We start from the raw sequence: 22,653 nt of genomic DNA, 5'->3' as shown, positions 1-22,653 counted from the left end.
GGCAAACTGCACGGAGGCAAATACAGCAAGAAGATGGAAGACGCGAACTCGGCAAAGCTTAGAAATATAATGCGATGCAACTCAGTCGGCCAACAACACAGTTAGACACTAAACCTGGTTGACCACGTATTTCAAAAGACTGATAAATTTTGTGTTCACCTTCTAGGTTGAACACACCAACGTAAACAGAGGATAAGGACTCGTGAACAGACACGAGGTACAAGGTAGCCTGGAAGGCAATTGATAGTGAAATGCTGCATTAATGGTCAGCGATAACTGGAAGACTATAGGGGTTCCATTTGATTTTTGTAAATTTCCAGAGGGAATCCGTCAGGACCTGCTGTCTTCCCCGAATGTGATGATGCCAAGGCCTCGTTTAACTCTTGTGTCTCGATGGATATGTCCAAGTCCTCTATCCATTTAAGATCTAGGCTACGGAGAAGAATTTTTATCAGGTAAGCGTCGATTACCTTATTTTAACGAGAGACTGATGTTAAACGGCCTCATAGATGTCCTTAAAACATGTATTAATTTATTTGGCCTTAGTTAACGGGAGGGGGCCTATTTGTTGTTTACCTAGCAATATCCGTGCGCAGTTATTTAAACATCTGGCCATCGGCGCCTACACTCGCGCTGCTCTATCCATGGAAGCTACGTACCCTCCCTTGATTTTTCGTACCTTATCCATTTCCCGTCACAACTCACAATCTCCTGTCACCACGTGCATCGCTCACAGCTGCACACCGCACGTGCCCCACTGTACCCTCAGGTGAGCGCATAAGGGAGCCGTCATCACCGGGTGAGAGCCCTATGCCGAGAAGAAGGGGATGAGGAAAAAGTAGAAATTGAGGGGAGAAATGGGAGGAGAGGCAGTCTAAAAAGAGAAAGTGGAGAGCTCATTGGGAAGGGAAAGTTCCGTGCTTCGTTCAGCCGTGAAAACACGGAAGATGCAGGACTGGTGCTCCAAATCCACTCCACCCAGCGACCAGCAGCCTCAAGCAGCACTCCTTCAGTTGCCCCTCACTTGCCCTCAGTCTCAGTAGCACTTCCTGGAACCCCCGGCACCTCATCACCTCACCTCGGGTTAGGAAATCCCACCTCCTCCCTCCAATGTGGATCCGAAGTTTGGCTGCGTAGAGCAATTGCGAGCTCACCCCATTCCTGTTCACCAGATCTCTGTGCAGTGGGAGGAGGTTTCTCTTCTTCGAGTCAGTCAAAGTAGGGTCAGGGACTATGAAGAGCTTGTTTCCCTAAATTTGATTGGCATTGCCCTTTGACATTCTTTCCATACTTAGCGCTTCTGCAGCCCCGTGCCAATTGGAGAAGAGGATTAACATGGGGACGAGTCTAGGGTTGTTTGCTTCCATTTAACCTTACCTTTCAACCAATTGTATCGGTTGTTGATATGGAGTTTTTAGGTTTTTGAGTGCAGAGAGTATGTGTTTTTGAGAAGAGTAGATGGTTCATTCGGAAGCGGTGTTTTCTACCCCCTCTGGGAGACCAGAGGCCTTCAGTTGACTTTCCCTGCCATTACCATATTGTTTATTAAACGTCTTCTCTAGCTCCTTGAGTTGTCGTTATGCACCTTGCTCAAGTCTCTGTGTTGCTCAAACGTGATCTGAAAAGATGCCATTGCTTACTCTTGTTTCTCCATCCTCTCATTGATCCCACTTAGTGTTTTGTTACAGCATGGAGTAAAGTGGTTTTTGGCTCCGTTTGCTGACCAACTTCCCAGGTGTTTTGGAAAAGTTAATCGACCTTTTCAAGTAGAGCTTGTAACATCCCACGAGTCCCTCCAGGAGTTGTCTCATGTCATTCCTTTATTGCGGAGATCAATGGAGAAGATGCCTTAGATTTATTTCCCATGGATATTTCCGCCATTGAGCATGTGGAGTGTGAGGCAGGCAAACACAGGCCTAAGATTCAGTTACATGAGACAGGCCGAAGTAAAAAAAAAACTTTTCTGCAGGAAGAAAGGCTCGCAAGAATTGGGGTTTTCTAACCAAAAAAACTCTCTGAAACCTCATGCATTAGGCTGATATTATGGAGGGGTCGAAGAGGTCCGATTGGGCACTGTTCATGATGAAACCGGAAGTCGAAAGTAGTCCGTTAAAAATAGTTGCGTCATTATTTATAAGAGTGTAGGGAGAGTATTTTAAAATTAATGGTGGAGGCGTTTGTTCATGTTTTTGGATTTGTGTGTATGCTTATCAGAGTGCACTTGTGTGTGAAGATGAGTAATGTCTATCTAAAGGGTGGTATTGATCATCCCTTATTTATAATGGAACGTATTAACTTTTTGCCCATTAATCTACATAAATAATAGGGAAATTTGTGGATATGTGTGTCTGTTCGAAATGTTAGCATACTTCCAAACATGCTACAAACTTGAAATTTGGTATATGGGTAGCTTCCTTACTGTACACAATGTAAAAAGTATAAAAAATTTAATTTTATATTGGGGGGAGGGAGGAATAATGGATATAATATATAGCATGGCAAGTGAGCGGTGACGTCACATCTGTGATGTCACCCGCATGCGGCAGCGTTACGCAGTGTGCCTGCTGATGTCACGCATCCCTCCCCCCACCCTCCGCGTCGGCCGTGTATCCCGCATAAATGCACGCTAATTGTTGTCATATTAGACTAACGTTTTACTTTCTGGCTGGACGGACACGTCCAAAGGAGGCACGGGCTGCTATCTTCTAGATATATAAAAGGGAAATTTGTGAATGTGTTTTCGAAATGTTTAGCATACTTCCCAACATGCTACAAACTAGAAATTTGGCATGTGGGTAGGTTCCATACTGTACACAATGTAAAAATCATGAAAATAGACTTTTGTATTTTGGGAGGGGGGGGGAAATTACCATGAAGTGTGTGGCGTCAACCCACAACACACCTGAGTTAAGCGGTCTGCAATACTTACCCCTACCATATGGCTCTTCGCGCGCCATAGTTCTAGAGCTGTTAACAGCATGCCGGGAGATTTTAGGTGGCACTTCGCTCCTGGCCGATGAGGCCATTGGCTCCTCGGAGTTTCAATACATATCCGTGCGAACGGGTACAACGGCTATCTTAAATATAAAGCAGAAAATACATCTGTTTGTTTGTGTGAAGCAGCAAAAACTCTCGAACGCTGAGATCTGGCGTCATGAAATTTGCACAGCTTATGCTGTCTGTATTTTCTAAAGTGAACGCGACCATTTTCAGCTCACCACATCATTCCCTTCCCGAGTTGCCAAAATCGACCATACATATAAGTGGGTTAAGGTTGAATTTTCTTGAGTGAAAAACATCCGATTTAGTTAAATTAATTTGTTTCGGATTTTTTCTTTCTTACAAGCATCAATTTTTTTCAGGGTTTTTCAGTGAAATATAAGGGAATATGAAATTAATCCAAGACAAAAATCTAAGTCCTGGGCGAAGCCGGGTAGTTTAGTACCATATAAAATTGGAGTAAGGACAAGTCTTACAATTTTTTAACTGAATGTAAGTTCAAACTTGTTTCTCCATACTCAGGTGCCAGGTTGAGACCATAAATTGCACTTCAGAAGCCCGTTTAATTATGGGCTGCTGAAACCCAAATTCAAATCAAGGACTGCATTTTTGCCAACTCGGTACTGATTTCTAAGCCAACCCAGCCACCTCATATCTCCACTAGAGACAGATAAGAGTCACCTCTTCGTCACAAACGCGTGCATTTTGTGCCGATTCAGGACAGGATTCACTTCTTCTGCTGTGAGGAGACAAAGCAGTGGTAAAATAAGCATAGTTGACAAAACATATATACAGCATTATTAATGAATATGTAATCTCAAAAGTTTCAGAATTTGAAATGCACACATGTTTAATTCATCATCAGGGACATAATGATTCTAAAGCACGATAAATCACATTCAAGTGAGCAGGTTGCAAATGTTGGTGCCAACAATTAGCAAGCTCTGTGGCCCTAAATGTTTGGCCAAAACCACAGTTGTATATCCTAAGGCCTTTTGGGATATGGGGAATTAGGGCAATGCCTAAGTTGCCTATACCTTAACTGAACAAAAATTAGAGGCAAAAATAATAAAACAATACATTTTCAAATAACATAATAAAAAGCAATTAAATAATGTTATTTACCTTAAATACTGAGGATTGAATTCCATGGTGATTACGATGATGTTGAATGAGGATGAGGTAACGGGGTAAGTGTTTGTTAGGAGGAGGAGGGGCTTTTCTCACCCCCTTCGTCTGGTGTTGGGCAGAGAGTGGTGGCGGGAGCTGGGAGATGAGATGATGCATGGATGGAATATATGTAGTGTAATCTTGATTTGCTTCCTTTCACGGGCAAGACTATTTCAGCTGCACTTAACTCAGCTCACTTAGTTTCTCTAATCAAGGCTATCTGACTGTCTCCAGATGATTTACTTGTCAGTTTCGATGTAGTCTCCCTGTTCACCAAGGTACCTGTACCTGACACCATTGCAATCATTGAACACTTGGTCCAACAGGGACTGAATCCAGATGTACCAACTTTGGTAAGGCACTGGATGAGGTAGAATTGATTTGCCGATCCAGGCCAAGATAAGTTTTGGGTATGGCCCCCGATTCAAGAGGGAGGCATTGCTTAACAAAACCATTGGGCTTGCTCAGCTAGAGTCCAACAAGAGAAGCAGAAGTTGCAACATCGTCATCGTAAGGTATTGTTGCTGCTGTTGTTGCTATTGCTGTTATTGTTGCAGTTGCTGCTTTTGTTCTTACTGTTATTGTTGCTGTTGTTGTTTCTGTTGCTGTTATACATGTGGAGTGACTAACTCGGAGACACTAAGAGTTAGATGCACTTCTTTAATAACAAGCACCATCGGGGTTAACACTTTTATAATAAGTCAGCCTATGATCAGCGACGTTACTCAGTCAGGAAAGTTGGTGGGCTGCCTGACTGGTGACGCCCCGAGATGGTGAAGATGGAGATGACGACGAGGAGGATGGTGAAGGCGACGAAAAGAATAAGGAGAAGAATGGTGAAGACTTCAGCAGCACGAAGGGGTGGGGGGGATCCCACTCCATATGACAGCCATGAGGTCCCCTACAGGAGCCCTTCTTATACTTTCAGTATAGCCTGGCTCCGCCCCCGGCCACGCCCCCTTTCTGGAACCTACTAGCGGGTTCTTGGTGTGCTCCTTTTGTGACCTTTCCCCTAGATCCTCCTCTGGAGTATAACCTGGCCTGCTGACATCAGGGATGCTGAAAGCTGCAGATCCCCTTCCCTGCCAGCAGCCAGCGCTATGCTGCTACATTACAATGCTATGCCACTAAACATGCAACATGCTGGTGTCCCGTGATGGGATAGCGCCTTTGATCAAAACCCTCAATAAAATGCCTCCAATAAAAGCCCTCGATCGACACCTTCGATCGAAGGAAATAATCTGCAGTCTTTTTTTATTGTTTTTCTTTCTAAAGAGGGTTATGTTGCCATGTGCAATCTCAACTGAGCAATTTAGGACTCAAATTTGGACCATGACACGAGCACACTATGACCTACTCTTTTGAATGACATAATAATATATTTAATGTCCACTGTGAAGCAGACACATTAACATTAACATAACCACCTTGGCGCACTCACCGTGTAGAAGTGTCGGCAATCTTGCATTGACATGCTAATTTTGCCTGGCAGCCCTCTGATTGATGGAAAGCCCACCACCGCCACGGTCGCTACCCACAACTTGCATTAGCATTGGCTGCTGACAATTGTTCTACGCCCATTTCAAAACTTTATAAGCAGTTGTCTTTAGAAGCTAACCCCCCATGTTCCTGATGACGACCGCTTGTGTTGCGATCAAAACGTCGGCATATTGTTATTATTATTTGTATTATTTTATTATTTTCTATCTACGTGACCTTACCGAAAAACCCAAAGAATATGAGCATTCAATGACCAATGGGTTTTAACTGTGCCGAAAAAAACCTAAACCTAAGGAGTTCTCAACAGAAATTATCAAGGCATCATCAGCTACTTCCCGCTACAACAAGATACATTCAGCAACTTCAAATGCTGTCTCTGAATCCACCTAAGGTAAGGATTTTAAGCCATATGTAAAACATATATCTCGTCTAAGGTGGAATGAGGGAAAGTGCCTAGAGATGCCCCCTATATTCTGATTCATTATTTATTTTTTGTGTGGTCAGATTGCACAAGTAAAATGCGTGTCGTAAACCTTCCTCCACTTAGCATACTGGCGATTAGCACAGTTGGCTACGTACGATGTTTATAAAGTTCAACATACATACACACAGTCGATTATTGAATTTGTCATGTCAACAATGTGTCAATTTATATTGATTCAGGACACCGGTGTGTGGAAAATCAATAGCGTATATAATTGGGTATGATGTAGTTACAACCTGCTTCACCAATCTAGGCTTTAAATACGTGTGGAGTCATGTGATCATTATGTGCCCACCAGGTACCAAGACGTGGCAGGCAATACCTCCAATTAGCATGGTTGGCTACATACAGTGTGAAAGAATTTCAACATACATTAAGTGTAATGTATTCGAATAAATGTAGAATTGTATGTTAGACTATCATAAATTGTGTTAGATGTTAATATGATGGTATATATTCACGTAGTAATACAGGTTAGTCATAGTTAATTCGTTAAATGTAATGGTAATGTTATAATAATGCTGTGTTAGTTTAAATTACTGTGAATACATTATTCTAATGAGGTTGTGATGTGATCACAAATCCAACACCACCCGACAAGCTGGGATGGCACCCAATGCACGGGAGGAGGTGGCAGTCTCAGTTGCACATGGTTTTCCAGTCTCTTTCAGACAAGCTCAAAGTCATAATACTGTCAGCTCTAAGGTCTCCAGATCTCAAATTCGGCAGCTTAAGTGCTCTGTTTAGGTTCCAAGTGGTCCCAGTCCATCCGACCTCGTTTCCCTCAGTCCCTTGGTTGGGGTCCAAGTAGTCTTCCAGAGCAACAATTCAAACTCAGAGCTAAATTATTCCAGCTAGATTAAGCCACACAGCCATTTCCCTCAGCCAAGATGGAGTCCCAGTCATGCCCATCCATTCTCCCTGGTAGCACACCGTTCGTGGGACTGCGTCTTGGCTTTTATAGGCATCTTCCACTTCCAGAATATAAGTTTGAATTTTATTCAACTAAAACAACTATTGTATTTTAGAGGATGTCTCCTGAAACGGGGTTTTCCAAACTGGGTAATCACTCCTGTATGTTCGTGCTCTCTATAGATGATATTGTACCATATGATTGTGGACACGTCGTGAAAAAGAGTTAAGTCAAATATCTCTCTGAATTGCCTCGTTTTTGGTCTTTGAAGATCTGAGCTGGCACTTCACTGCAGTTATTGGTCTCTAGTTTTTTTAATAGTACGCCTCAGAGTTTAATATAAGAGTGTCCACTGAAGTTGTCACTACCCACTGGAAGATTCATTGAAACAATATTGCCAGATGCCAAAGGCAGGTCGTTACACACCAAATATACACGTAGATATACGAAAAGGCACACATACACATAAATACACACATACAACGATACACACGCGTAGCAACACAGGCATACAACAATAGTTAGAATTCGCCACTAAGTGGCGGTGACATTTACCAGTGCAAGGACAGTGCAGGGTAATGTAGGGACAGTACGGCTCCCCGGGACCATGGTTACTAATTAATGTAATGGGAACAGACAGGGTCATGTTAGGGTAATTTGGGACTTAAGTGGTTGCTAAGAATGATTGATGGGACAAGCGTTGACAGAGTCGCGTGAGGGGAAGCACGGGACCCACGGTGGTAAATTGTAATAAGTGCAGAGACAGACAGGGCCAAGTGTGGTGAGCGAGAGTTCGGGAATAGGGGCAAGGCCAGTTCGTGAGGGAAATAAGAGCTGGCGTGAACCAGGGCGCTGAGCTGTTGCTGTGGGGAATCGCCGTCGCCGTCGTCAACTTGGAACGGGTTCGTCTTCATCATCCTGCAGTGGGCATCTTGTAGTCTTGAAGGGCCAGAGCTATGTTGTCTCAGAATAGAGTTATATAAATTACTCAAGTGCACATAGTCACTCACGGTTAATCGTTAAGTTATCAGAGGGTCGGCAGACTTTATTCATAATAAATATACATCAAATAACAAGACGGTGTCTCTGAGAGCTACATTACAGTGATGTCAGAAGTGGTTTGTAAAATGCAGAAGAAAGGAAAGAGTAAGAACCCACCTGTAGCATCTTCAGAGAAGGAGAAGGAAGACGACCAATAAGTCCCTCCAACAGCCCCGATAGCTGGGGTCCCGGTGACAAAACCCGCGAGCACAGAGAAAACGGTGCCAGTAACGGAAGAATGGCAAGAACTGGTGGTGGAGGTGTTTCGGCTCCGTTCGACCATTGCTGAGTTAGTGGCGACGACGGGAGTGGTGATTTCTAGGGCTGACATAGCCGGGGATGAGCCTCAAAGTTGCACAGGGATGGTGGAGCGGCCGCCTGCGGTCGGGGTTCCCGCGCTGCGGACCACGTGGTCGGGGGCCGCCATTTTGTGGGAGGCGACGCGACCGATTGCCATCATTTGGGATCCTGCGCGTGAAGTAGCAGAGGCGGAGTCAACTCGGGCGGCAAAGCGAGGGGCTACCGATCAACCACGAAGATTGCCTTTGATTAAAAAAATTACGGTGACGAGGGTGGATTGGAGTGCCTTCACCCGCCGGTTTGGAGCAGCGTACCAGTCCATCGGCTGGACGATGATGGCCTCGCAGCGTTTTGGGCCATCCGTGAGGAGAAGAGGGCTACCCTTCAGGATGCCTACAGAAAGATATCTGCAGTAAATGACCCACCGTCTGCCCCGCGTGGTGCCTGCAATCGTACGAAACCTTGCGAAAACAGACTTGGGTGGCAGAATGGATTGGAAAGTCTTGGATTGGGGATGAGTGGACCGGCCGACCATCAAATATTGTCTTGGAGCCGTCGGAGGAAGAAACGGAGTCTACAGGGGAGGTGACAGCAGTGGATCGTGGAGGGGACCGGGGGTGAGGAAAGATGTCGGGACGGCACCGGGAGTGGCGATTCTGGTCTGAATCGGCACCTTTGCCACGGGCGCCCAGACTCACCTGCTCCGCTGCGGCCAGATTCGACACTTCGCGCTATGATGCCAAGAGCCGTGAGAACATTGTGGAGCCCCTTGCATTAGCACTTGTGCCAGGGTAGGTGCATTTTGAAGTCGAAGGCTTCTTCATTATTCAACTGCTTCCCCTTTAGTTCTTTCGGTAAAGTCACGTAGGTATAAAGTAAAATAAATCACGACGTTTCAATCGCAACACAAGCGGTCGTCCTCAGGCAGAAAAAATATAATCTAGCAGTGGAACTGCTGAACCAGCGAGAGAGCAGTTACAACAAGGTTATATATGTGGCGATGGGCAAGCAAGTGGGGTCTGAGCTGGAAAGGAATTCCATCCACGAACGTAAGCACGTCAGTAATGTGGGAGATTAGGGAGAGAGGGATTAGGGAGGAAGATTAGCATGAATGCGCTTTCGTCACTGCATGAGAGTATCATGCCTGCATATGCGCACAACAGCAGTGTTAATGAGAGACTAGCACCATGAGGGTGCAATCCAAAGGACGTGAACATGAGAGTGCAATCCAAAGGGCATGTGAGGCTGAGAGGTGCAATCCAAAGGATATGTGAGCATGAGAGTGCAATCCAAAGGACATGTGAGCATGAGAGTGCAATCCAAAGGACATGTGAGCATGAGAGTGCAATCCAAAGGACATGTGAGAGATCTAAGAGAGAGGAATAGAGAGAGAGACACACAGAGTCGGAAATAACAGCTTACATCGGCAGGTAGGATGGAAACATCACAGTCAGGTAAGACTTTACCTGGTTAATAATGTAAATGAGATTAAGTTCGATAGGGTGTTCTGAGTCACTGCATATTTTACAGATGAGCTAAACAACTTTAGCACAAACCAGCCCATCAAAGTTGGCTGAGATGTTGGGGTAAAATTCGAATAAGAATAACAATAATGACATTCACAAAATGGAATGTGAGAACATTGCTTGACACAGAACATGATGAAAGCCTGAAACGTCATACAGGATTTATGGCCTGGACATAGTTGAACTTCAAGATTTTTGGCTCTCCTTCCTTCCTTAGGAAGACTTTGCGGATGCTCCATCTGCAGGACTGCTTTTTTACCATTGCATGTGCATATGTCTTTACCACGACCCATCCGGATAAAGGTAAGAATAGATTTCACTCTGATTTGTCCCATGTTATTCGGGGGAAAAAACTGCTCATGAGGACTAGATAATCATTAAGGGTGCTTTCTATTCAAGGATTGATACGGAGATGGAGACTTGGAGAGGTATAGATGGAAGGGATGGAGTTGGCAAAATATCACACTAATAGACAAATGCTGATCTTACTGTTTATCAAAATGACCTTACAATTATTCAAATGTTTGTTCCGCCTCCCAGACAAGACTAAAAACGACTTGGATGCATCCACAATGTAAACACTGTCATCCGATTGACTACATGATCACCTAACAGAGAGATGTCCGGGATATCTTTGTAACCAGGGTGATGCTTGGAGCTGAGTTGGATACAGAGCATGTTATGTGGCATACTATGAGGTCCCTTTACATCCGCCTTAACTTAAAGAGGTCTGTGTCAAACTACCAAAACGAAAGTCAACATTTTCCATTTGGATTCTGATGCAACAATTACCCAGTTCCAGGAAGCCATGGCAGCAGCACTGGTGTAAGTCGCTGCACAGCATTCATCTTTAGATTTGGAGGATCATTGGAAGTTCTTCAGATACACAGCACAGGAGGTGTTTGTGAGGGTGCCTAGCACCATAAGGTGCAAACACCACGACAGGTTTTGACCAGAAAAACACCACCATTGGCAGATTTCTCAAGGAGAAGAGGGCTGCACCCAATGCACTCATGCAGGAAAGGGGGTCACAGGCAAAGACGTTGGCCTTCAATAAATCATGGGTTGTCCCACACAAAGAATTGTGATAATTCTAGAATCATTGCTTGGACGATAAGGAAACAGAGATTTAGGTCTTGGGCGATTTTAAGGATCAGAAGGGTTTGTGTGAGGCCATGAAAGGAATATTTGGTCCCTCAATGAATGGATCAGCTTTTCTTAGGTATGCAGATGTGTTAAGTTTTTGTTTCCACACTGATCAATACAATTCTTGACCATTGCAAAGAGCATTTCTCTGAGCTTTTGAAAAAGAAAATCACCATCTTGATGCTGCTCCAGCAATGGAGAAGGTCATAAATTGTGGAAAGGCTTGAACAAGATACTACTTAAGGATTTCCTTATTGTTGCTAAATACAAGAGAAAAGGTGACAGGAGTGATTGCAATATCCACTGCAGAATCTCTCTCCTGTGAACAGCAGGGAAGTATCTGGCCAAAGTTTTCCAGGGGGGTCTCGTTAAGAATATCATTAAAAACATACTGCACGAAGGTCACTGTGCACAATCTTCTGGGAGTACATTGTTTTCAGATAATTGGTTCAACACAAGCAACATTTTGTACGGGTTTCTACATTCAGTGTCTCTTCAGCAGAGCGAGCCTTGCTTGAACAAGGTTGGCTTGTGAACGCCAGATTTTTAAAGGGAGGAACTTCTTTGTGAGAAATTGGTTTGACGCAACAATATTTAATACACAACGCAAAGGAATAATTAGTGCCGTTGTGAGGAATATAAAAAACACGTGAAGTTAGCAGACAGATCTACCTCATTCACATATTTCTCCCTCCACGTAAACAAATATAGGGTAAAGGGTACAATATATATTAATTTAACACGTAAGCTTTCGCGACCAATATTATTCATAATATAGGTTTTTGGGTCAGATCGCGTTATTTATAAATGCGTCGTAACCCTCCACCACCCGACACGGCAAAACAGAAAAAAATGTGTCACGTTTTCAAAGGACAAATTAATTGACTTCTTTAGCCCACCGGTGTGCTGAAGAGAGAATCAACCGTATTTTTTAAATTTGAGTACGACGTTTCGCTGGTAATTACAATCAGCTTCATCGGGCAAGAATGGTGAAGCTCTCCTGTTGCTTCCGGTCTTAAATAGAGCAGCATCAGGGTGACGTCATCATTTAATTCAATTCAATCTGGTGCAGTGATTCGAGGCAAAGAGGGGGAGGGTATTGTAATTATATAGATTGGTAATCGTTCAATTGTTATTCATTGGTATTTGTTTCCCTTATAAGGAATGTATTGGTTGGACAGACGAGTGGTAATAATCACCTGGAGGGGGTTCCCAATGCAACAAATGCAACACCTATGCATCCACAGTTACATCACGTCTCACTGTTTGGAGTAATTCCAATGTTCTCATGACTTTGGAGGTCATCTCTGTCTGGGGCTTTAACTGGTTTGTGTCTCTGGATTGCTCTCCATGCTCCTCAACAGTCTCCTCGCGCCTCCTAAAGTGGTTTGGCAAGGATACGTCATAGGTGGATGCCCACCACGTGAGCCTCCGATACAAAAATAAATCTACGACGTTTCGATCGCAACACAAGCGGTCGTCATCCCCCCTCTTTTCGTGATGACGACCGCTTGTGTTGTGATCAAAACGTCGTAGATGTTTTGTTATTTTCTTTGAACCTATCTACGTGACTTTACCGAAAGACCCAAAGAATATGAATTCCTGCAGTCACGAAAGCTTTAAGTTTGATTTTTATTCGTTACTCTTCTGGTGGCTGCGAGCACGACATGAGGGTATCAGCTGATCATTTTTAGCCCTCCAGTTAGCTTTGTAATACTGGGAGGATTACGTTAATAGAGAACACAGAGAGAAATATTAAAGAAATGTGCGGGTTTAGTTATTTTGGTTGCGTGTCTAACGAAATTGGATTGGGTCGAGTGCCGGGTAAGGTGACGGTGTTGAAGCAGGTTGTAAGTTCTGGTTGAAATTACATCCATGTAGGAGCCAACAAGAGTTGTTAATCAATCTGATCCTCCTGCATCAATAACTCATGGAATGTGGATTAAAAATCATCACCAGCAATAATCAATCCAAACAGTTCCTCTCATTACATTTAGCAATTATATTTTAATCCATAGCAAAACTATTCATCCGCTGAGCAAACTAATCTCACCTTACATTTCATGGAACGGCTATATTACTCATCTGCCTAAAATGCATCGAAGAAGCTTGGGTTTATTTTCCGTGCCAACAGGTGCGCCACGGTTGCGAGATGTTAACTCCCTCGCCTCGTATGCAGGAGGACGTGGGTTCGATCTCGACCCTAACATCTGTTGTATGGATTTTTCTCCAGGTTCTCCCGTTTTACCATTGACATTTAAAACCAACAAACGTTAAGAGTATTTGGCTGCTTTACATTTCCACGTGATAAGCCATTTTGTTAAGATATAATTTGATTCACTTAGGGCACTTGCTTCGTGACGGTCACTAATATCGTGGTCACCATTCCTGTGCATTTTATGACAACAATTTGGCCAGATCATTATCGTGGTCAAACCCAACAATTTAATGTTAGTTAGCTTGCTGCACTGTTGGGAAAGAGTACAATATTACTGTGCTGGAACAAAAGATTAACATAGAGAGCTTTCAAACCTCCTCAACACTGTCTCTTGTTTCACATTCCACATTTTAGGTGGATTTTTTTTTATCGTGGAATCAAGATACGTGACAGCTAATTCGGGAGCTCTTCATCCAGCAGTGGATTGACCATAACTGATTATTATTAACTTTTTCATACAAATAAAATAGTATACTGAAGCTAGTTCATAATGGCTCATCTTAATGAGAGTTATTCTGACTCCATGTGATAAATATAGCTAAATGCGTAAACACTTTCAACATTATTTTCAAACTCTACTTCTAAAAAAATAGTTGGATAGAAAATAAATAAGCAGACAAATACAAATTACTCACTTATCTGTGACTCCAAATAAAAAACATATATATTCAGCTTTATGGTATTTTGTGAGTACATGATTTCATGAGCATTGGTTCAACGAAAGCATATATCTGAACCAGTTTGGACATTCAGAGCCTCATCAGCAGAATGAGGCTTGCTTGAACCAATGCTGGTGGACTGCAAGATGTTTGATGGCATTGACCCTTTCAGTTATATAAGGATTCAACGAAATGACAGCGAATACATAACACCAAATAATAATCGTTGTCGCGGTTAATATAAGTAAAATATAAATTACCAGACAATATGCCTTATTCACATATCTGTCCCTCTTAATAAAATATTAATGTATTTGTAGCCTTAAAAGAAAGAATGTCGACCAGTAAGACTGGTTCAGAAAAAAATACCTTTTGGCACAAGTCACGTTGGGAAGTAATAGCATCAGTCAAAAATGATTCACTTGAATAGCTTTGCCTGCACCAGCATTCCATTGTGATCTGATGTTTGCCCAACCCAGGCGCTTGAGGGGCAGTAGTTGGCGACCATTAGAACAAACCCAGCCTCGAGGAAATGAAACGAAAATTTTCTGACCAACATAGACAAAGACAATAATCCCCCGTATAGCCTTAACAGACTGTTGAGGAAAGTGCTTTTAGCGAGCACTTTTGAAGGCCGGAACAGTACACGAGGGGTTGTGTGTCTATCACAAGGCCCGACTGCCTTTGTCTCCCTAGTGGCGATGTTTACACACTACACCAGGTAATCGTTTGAGACTTAGTCGGCCTAGGAGAGGCCCAGGACCAGTTCAAATAATCGTCACTGGTGTTGGCCGTGAGCGGTCATTGAAATCATAGAGCAGCGCTCTAACCAATATACTCCTGATCCGCACCATCATAGGCACACTAAAATATATGCACCTAGAGGGGGCAGGGGGTGAGTCACCTAACGAGGGCAGCACCTACAGTGGGTAGGGGTGAGTCACGTGATGAGGGCAGCACCTGGATGGGGAAGGGGTAAGTCACGTGACCAGGATAGCACCTAAAGGGGTCAGGGGGTGAGTAATAATACGGGGGGCATAATCTACCAATCTACCATGTTACCTGAGAATTCTCCAATTTGGGGGGGAAATTAAACACGTCAGCATCGCCCCGACTGACAGATTTCCCACTTGCACACTGGTGCTGCATGAACCTCATTCCATGTAGGGATGGCTGCCACTCGGAGTCCAAATTGGTAGACTGCAGAAGTGAACATAATTGCTGAGAAAATATTCATTTCTTTCTCGTTTCTGGCCCCCTTACACTGGAACAAGTTGCCCTCCATGCTATTGTCTTGCTTACTCAAACTCCTGTTACCCCTCCCTTTCATATCATTAACACCATTATCCCTCTTCCCATCTTTCATACCTATTCGTCATACTCACTCGTCATAGCCGCTCATTGTCAGTTTCATCATCGTTTGTTTCAATTACCATCATATTCATCATGCACTACCACCCTGCTCATGAAATCACCTCATCTCTCACTATTCTGTTGTACACATACTGTATTTTATTAATTGCTCAGAGCCTTAATCAAGGTGCTAGATGAATTAAAATTACAAAAGAGATGATAAGCAGAGTGCATTTAGTTGCTCAAGCACATCCTTATCTAATCCTTATCTGTGCAAATTTTTTGCTACAAACATATGTGCTTTGAAGAATGGTTACTTTCAGAAATGTAGCCTAGTGCATATGGAAGTGTAACTGTCGTATGGCTGACTTAGATGCAGGGCAACAACAACAATTTCACATTCAGGTGGTGAATCCAGATAGCCGCGTCAGGAGCAGTGGAGTGCATCATCCCTGTGATGCCTCCTTCGTATTTGTGAATTGGGCATTGCGTCGCTATACGTTATATGATCAGTTCTGAATGAGAACAGTCAAAGATTGGATAATTTTTTTACTTTCAATTTGTCTATCAGGTATCCGCATCTACTATGGATTGTGCAGATGTGGTGTAGGGTTGACCATGAGCGTTGTGGAAGATCAAACCCAGGGATCTTCTGCGTTTGATCTTTCACAAGGTATTTGTTTTTGAGTTCTTTTGAACTCAGCTCTCCAAGTTTCATCGGGGTTGAACTCACTTCATTAAATGTTAAACACGTGTGTGCAAAATAGCTTTTGGAACTTTAAGCAATGACGAGGGACGTTGTTGAGGTCCTGATGAATGTGAAGGTGACTCTTTTCTTTGATTCGCAGGACTTCCTGCAGGGATGCAGCATTGTGGCGAATGGGTGGGGGAGAGATTTGTGACAGCACGAGCAGCCAGGGTATTGAGGTTGACTTTAGGGTTTCAGTAATACACCACAATGCAGTGTTCAGTTGGACATCAACAAGTCGAGTGACTACTTGTGGTCTATACTAGATCCTGACCCACCTACTCTCAGAAACTGGAGCATGCTAAGCTTGCAAATGTGTAGGGACATAAAATCCGTCAGAAATGTGTTCCTCTAACAACACACCATCAGCTAAAACCGTGCTGTGGAAGAGGGATACGTTATTCCCAGCAATAGAGTTGCGCAAGGCCTCTCCACTGCAAACATCGCTGCTCCATCTGTTGAGGAATCGCCATACCACTGGAAAAAAGGTGCTTAAGGTCGATAGGGTGTTTTGCATCACTGTGCATTCCACAGATAACCTAAACAATGTAAGCACAAACCAGCCCATCAAAGTTGGCTGAGATGTTGGGGATAAAATTCGACTAAGAATAACAAGAATGACATTCACGAAATGGAATGTTAGAACATTGCTTGACACACAACATGCTCAGAGCCTGAAACATCATACACGATTTATGGCCTGGACATAGTTGAACTCCGAGAGTTTCAGCTCTCCTTCCGTCCCTATGGAACACTTTGCAGATGCTCTTTCTGCAGGACCGCATTTTTACCATTACATGTGCATATGTCCTTACCACGACCGATCTGGATAAAGGTATGAAAAGAGTTCACTCTGATTTGTTCCATGTTATTCGGAAAAGAAACACCCAATGAGGACTAGATAATCATTGAGTGTGCAAGGATTGACACGGAAATGAAGACATGGAGAGGTTTATATGGAAGGAATGGTGTTGGCAAATATCAAACTAATGGAGTAATGCTGCTCTCACAGGTTTGCAAAAATGACTTTACTATGATTGAAAATGTTGTTCCGCCTCCCAAATAGACTAAAAACATATTGGATACATCCACAATGTAAACACTGGCATCCGATTGACTACTTGATCACTAAACAGAGAGATGTTCGGGATATCCTCAATTCTCATTGTTTGGAGTAATGGCAATGTTCTCAGGACAAACTTGCTCAAAGCGAAGTTCAGAAAAACGACATTTCTTTGAGGTGATTATACAACACTAACATAGTTATAATTCAAGATTATTGTAACAAAAACCTGATTAACTATATAAATTCACTGATGATATCACGTAAGACTAGCAATAATGCAGTTCCTCCTATAATGTTTAACAATGATATTCATAGTAAAACCATGTGTTTAGCAAATACATGTCATCTGCTCATTCAGGAAAGGCTGTATTACTATTCAGGCGAAGAAGGCACCAGAAAATCTTGTTTTGTTGTGTGCAAGGCCAAATATGTATTTAACTCTGAAGAAATATTATTTTTTACAACGTATCAACAAAAAACTGTTGTTTTAAACACCATACTGCAGGTCACAACAAAACTCAACCACCGACGCACTCATCCACCCTTCCATCCACCCACTCTCTCACCCACTCTCACCCACCCATCCCCTCACCCACCCACACACTCACTCACCAACTCACGTACCCAACTTCTAACCACTCACCCACCCTCTTACCTACCAACCCACCCACTCACCCACCCACTCGACCACCCACCTACTCACCAATCCACCCACAACACGACTCACCGACCCACTCAGCCACTGATCAACCCACCCTCTCACCCACCGACCCACCCATCAAGCCATTCACCCTCCCAATCGCCCTCCCACCCACACACTCCTCAACTCATCAACCCACACTCTCACCCACCCATCCACGCACTCAGTCACCCACCCATTAAACCACTCACTAAATAATCCACTCACCCACCCACCCACTCACCCACCAACTCACTCACCCTCCCAGTCATTCATTCACCCACCCACTAACCCACCCACATACCCACTCACTCACCCACTCACCCATTCACCCACCAAATACTCGACCCACCCAACCACCTACTCGCCCAACCACTCACTTACCCACTCACCCATTCATCTACCCTCTCATCCATTCATCTACCCTCTCACCCACCCACTTACCCACTCACTCACCCATTCACCACCCACTCACCAAATAATCCAGTCACCCACCCAACTACTCGCCCACCCACTCACCCACCCCTTTACCAACTCACCCACCCAATCACCCACCCACTCACCCACCAACGAACTCACCCACTCACCGACTCACCCACTCGCCCACCCACTTACCCACTCACCCAACCAACTTACCCACGTGTTGGTTCTTATCTACACGTTTGAAGTGTTGTGCCTTTGTAAATGTGATAAGAGTCTGATGAAGGCTTGCACTGCTGGATGAATGGTCACAGGAAATGTTTGCTCATACCCCGAAGTGGAATGTCCAGAACAAGTTCAGCAACTACTTGACACTGACGTTAGTGATGGTCGCGAATTAGACTCAGGTTACTGGGTTCAAAGATTTGCCTGCTAACCAGTTACCAACGCTTCACTCCCGCACCAGAATCAGAACAACAATGTCTTAAATATAATGCAAGGCTTCTCCTAACCTGACACTCACGCAACTATTAACCGGACCTGACACTCACCCGACCAGATAGGGGCAACATTTATTCAAATTATTATCGATATGGTGCTCAACACCTGTTTAGAGCACAGAAACAGTGGTGGAAATTCTACATTCATATGGACGGGTGCGTTTCGTACACAATTTTAATATTGTTGACTTTCCCATAATGTGATACTCATTTCATTAACCTCAAATTTCTGATGATCTGAGTCAACCATCAACAAGGATTTGAACTCGCAATCTTTAAATTGCGAGTCCCTAGCTTTAAGCCACTTGATTAGATACTCGGAAATTGCTCATCCTCTCATGCACTTGGCTCACTTGACGACTCCATAATCATCTGACCAGACATCCATGTCTATCAATCACTCCCTCTCCTGATCAGATACTCAATCTAACACCCAAACATTTAACAGACGACTTCACAAGACCACTTAGTGATCCTGACATCCATTCAAGCATGTACTCACCGAACTTGGAACTAAAATACTGATCCATCCAATCACAAACTGATCCACCTTAATCACCCAATCTCTCACTCACTCAACCACTTACCCGCGAGTCGGTTCATGAGAAAGGATTTCCCGGTTCGATATTTCCCGGCTATCGCCACCACCACCAGGGGCTTCTCGATTCTCCCCAGAACCTGCGCCGTGTCCTTGTTGATGTGGAATCTCCCAGAGTCGTCTGTCATGATGAACGGGAGCGGCATGCTTGGGTACGGAGACGACGTCGCCATTACTTCTTTGTATTGATCTCTGTGAATGTGTTAGTGTCTCTGTCTCTTTCAACAGATATGTAGCTGTGTCTCTCTCATCAGGTGTATGTGTGTGTGCTCCTTTGTCTCTTTGAGCAGGTGTCTGTGTGTGTCTTTCTCATCGAGTGTGTATCTGTGTTTTTCTCAACAGGTGTGTATGTCTGTGTCTCAGCAGGTGCAGCTTTGTCATGCTCAAAAACTATTGTATACATCAATAGGTATGTGTGTGAGTGGGCGTGGGTGTGGTAGATTTTTTTATTTTCTTTCAACCTATGTACGTGACTTTACCGAAAGACCCAAAGAATATGAATTCCTGCAGTCACGAAAGCTTTAAGTTTGATTTTTATTCTTTACTCATCTGGTGGCGAATATCAGCTAAATCATGTTTATCCCTCCAGTTAGCTTTGTAATACTGGGAGGATTACGTTGATAGAGAACACAGAAAAATATTAAAGAAATGTGCGGGTTTAGTTATTTTGGTTGCGTGTCTAACAAAATTGGATTGGATCGAGTGGCGGGTAAGGTGGCGGTGTTGAAGCAGGTTGTGGGTTCTGGTTGAAATTACATCCATGTAGGACCCTACAAGAGTTGTTAATCAATCTGATCCTCCTGCATCAATAACTCATGGAATGTGGATTGAAAATCATCACCAGCAGCAGCAATAATCAATCCAAACAGTTCCTCTCATTACATTTAGCAATTATATTTTAATCCATAGCAAAACTATTCATCCGCTGAGCAAACTAATCTCACCTTACATTTCATGGAACGGCTATATTACTCATCTGCCTAAAATGCATCGAAGAAGCTTGGGTTTGTTTTCCGTGCCAACAGGTGCGCCACGGTTGCGAGATGTTAACTCCCTCGCCTCGTATGCAGGAGGACGTGGGTTCGATCCCGACCCTAACACCTGTTGTATGGATTTTTCTCCAGGTTCTCCCGTTTTGCCATTGACATTTAAAACCAACAAACGTTAAGAGTATTTGGCTGCTTTACATTTCCAAGTGATGAGCCATTTTGTTAAGATATAATTTGATTCACTCAGGGCACTCGCTTCGTGATGGTCACTAATATCGTGGTCACCATTCCTGTGCATTTTATGACAACAATTTGGCCAGATCAATATTTTGGCCACACCCAAATATAAAATATTAGTTAGCTTTCTGCACTGTTGGGAACGAGTACAATATTACTGTGCTAGAACAAAGGATTCACATAGAGAGCTTTCAAACCTCCTCAACACTGTCTCTTGTTTCACATTCCACATTTTAGGTGGATTTTTTTTTATCGTGGAATCAAGATACGTGACAGCTAATTCGGGAGCTCTTCATCCAGCAGTGGATTGATCATAACTGATGATTATTAACTTTTTCATACAAATAAAATAGTATACTGAAGCTAGTTCATAATGGCTCATCTTAATGAGAGTTATTCTAACTCCATGTAATAAATATAGCTAAATGCGTAAACACTTTCAACATTATTTTCAAACTCTACTTCTAAAAAAATAGTTGGATAGAAAATAAATAAGCAGACAAATACAAATTACTCACTTATCTGTGACTCCAAATAAAAAACATATATATTCAGCTATATGGTATTTTGTGAGTGCATGATTTCATGAGCATTGGTTCAACACAAGCACATTTCTGAACCAGTTTGGACATTCAGAGCCTCATCAGCAGAATGATGCTTGCTTGAACCAATGCTGGTGGACTGCAAGCTGTTTGAAGGCATTGACCATTTCAGTTATACGAAATGACAGCGAATACATAACACCAAATAATAATCGTTGTTGCGGTTAATATAAGTAAAATATAAATTACCAGACAATATGCCTTATTCACATATCTGCTAATCCTGCATAATGCATGGGCATAATGACTTTAAACCTGTCGCCAAACCTCCTACGCATTTCACAAGTAATGCTAATCGCATATCTGCATTTCCCATAAATATGCTAAATTCCTCTTGATATGCAAATTATTTTGTCAAGACGCTCTTCGTCCCCTCCATCCCAGCATAAATAGTCGCTCCAAGCCTGGGGCGTGCCATTCAGACTCTGTCTACTTGACGAACCTGTTCTCCACCTGAGGACGGCTGCTTGCGTTGTGGCCGAAACGTGGTGAGAATTATTTTATTATGTTTTATTTTTATTATTTTATTACTTCCCTTCTACGTGACTTTACCGAAAGAACCAAGAAGATATCTGTCCCTCTTAATAAAATATGAATGTATTTGTAGCCTTAAAAAAATATGTCGACCAGTAAGACTGGTTCAGAAAAAAATACCTTTTGGCACAAGTCACGTTGGGAAGTAATAACATCAGTCAAAATTTACTCCCTTGAATAGCTTTGCCTGCACCAGCATGCAATTGTGATCTGATGTTTGCCAAACCCAGGCGCTTGAGGGGCAATAGTTGGCGACCTTTAGAACAAACCCAGCCTCGAGCAAATGAACCGAAAATATTCTGACCAACATAGACAAAGACAATAATCCCCCATATAGCCTTAACAAACTGTTGGGGAAAGTGCTTTTAGCGAGCACTTTTGAAGGCCGGAACAGTACACGAGGGGTTGTGTGTCTATCACAAGGCCCGACTGCCTTTGTCTCCCGAGTGGCGATGTTTACACACTACACCAGGTACTCATTTGAGACTTAGTCGGCCTAGGAGAGGCCCAGGACCAGTTCAAATAATCGTCACTGGCAGGGGCGGTTTCTTCATTAGGGCGATTGGGCGACGCACCACCAATGTCATTGAACCACAAAGTCACGCTAGCCGTCACTGTGCCTCTGGATATAGTCCAATCAGCGTCAAGTCACGTTCTGTGGAGTACCGCCTCTTTTTGGGCGATTTCACTCCGGCTGAGAATCGCCCCGAGTGGCTCCATAGACTTACATTCAAAGATGTTTTTTTTCGAACGGGGGCGCTCCAATGCATTCTCTATGGCTTCCGGGAGGGCAAGCCCTAACGTGCTTACGTCATCATACGTGCTAACGTCATCATACGTAAGCACGTTTCATCCAACAATATAATTTATCGCCACCTAGTGGAATCTTCTTCTTGGTTCTTTCGGTAAAGTCACGTAGAAGGGAAGTAATAAAATAATAAAAATAAAACATAATAAAATTATTCTCACG

The 22,653-nt window shown here is 43.4% G+C and overlaps 1 protein-coding gene across 10 annotated transcripts in view; it reads right to left on the bottom strand.

Annotated features, from left to right (window-relative positions):
- LOC133361693 (guanylate-binding protein 1-like) overlaps positions 1-22,653 on the bottom strand; it is a 123,927-nt gene that overhangs the window by 95,339 nt on the left and 5,935 nt on the right. For 5 of the 10 annotated variants that reach the window (XM_061580683.1, XM_061580686.1, XM_061580688.1 and 2 more), the window contains exons 1-2: positions 19,311-19,695; positions 3,682-3,739 (exon numbers count right to left, since the gene is read on the bottom strand). In XM_061580683.1, the coding sequence (XP_061436667.1) occupies positions 3,682-3,739; positions 19,311-19,494 (242 nt within the window). In that variant the 5' untranslated portion in view covers positions 19,495-19,695. Of the gene's footprint in view, positions 1-3,681; positions 3,740-18,439; positions 18,462-19,310; positions 19,696-22,653 lie in introns of those variants that run through there. The other 5 variants (XM_061580684.1, XM_061580696.1, XM_061580689.1 and 2 more) reach the window with 4 other exon arrangements.

Source organism: Lethenteron reissneri, unplaced genomic scaffold, assembly GCF_015708825.2.
Source record: "Lethenteron reissneri isolate LAM-NWPU_2019-01 unplaced genomic scaffold, ASM1570882v1 scaffold_120, whole genome shotgun sequence".
Lineage (NCBI taxonomy): Eukaryota > Metazoa > Chordata > Hyperoartia > Petromyzontiformes > Petromyzontidae > Lethenteron > Lethenteron reissneri.
The sequence above is the reverse complement of the archived record's forward strand: the minus strand, read 5'-3'. Positions and strand labels throughout refer to the sequence as shown.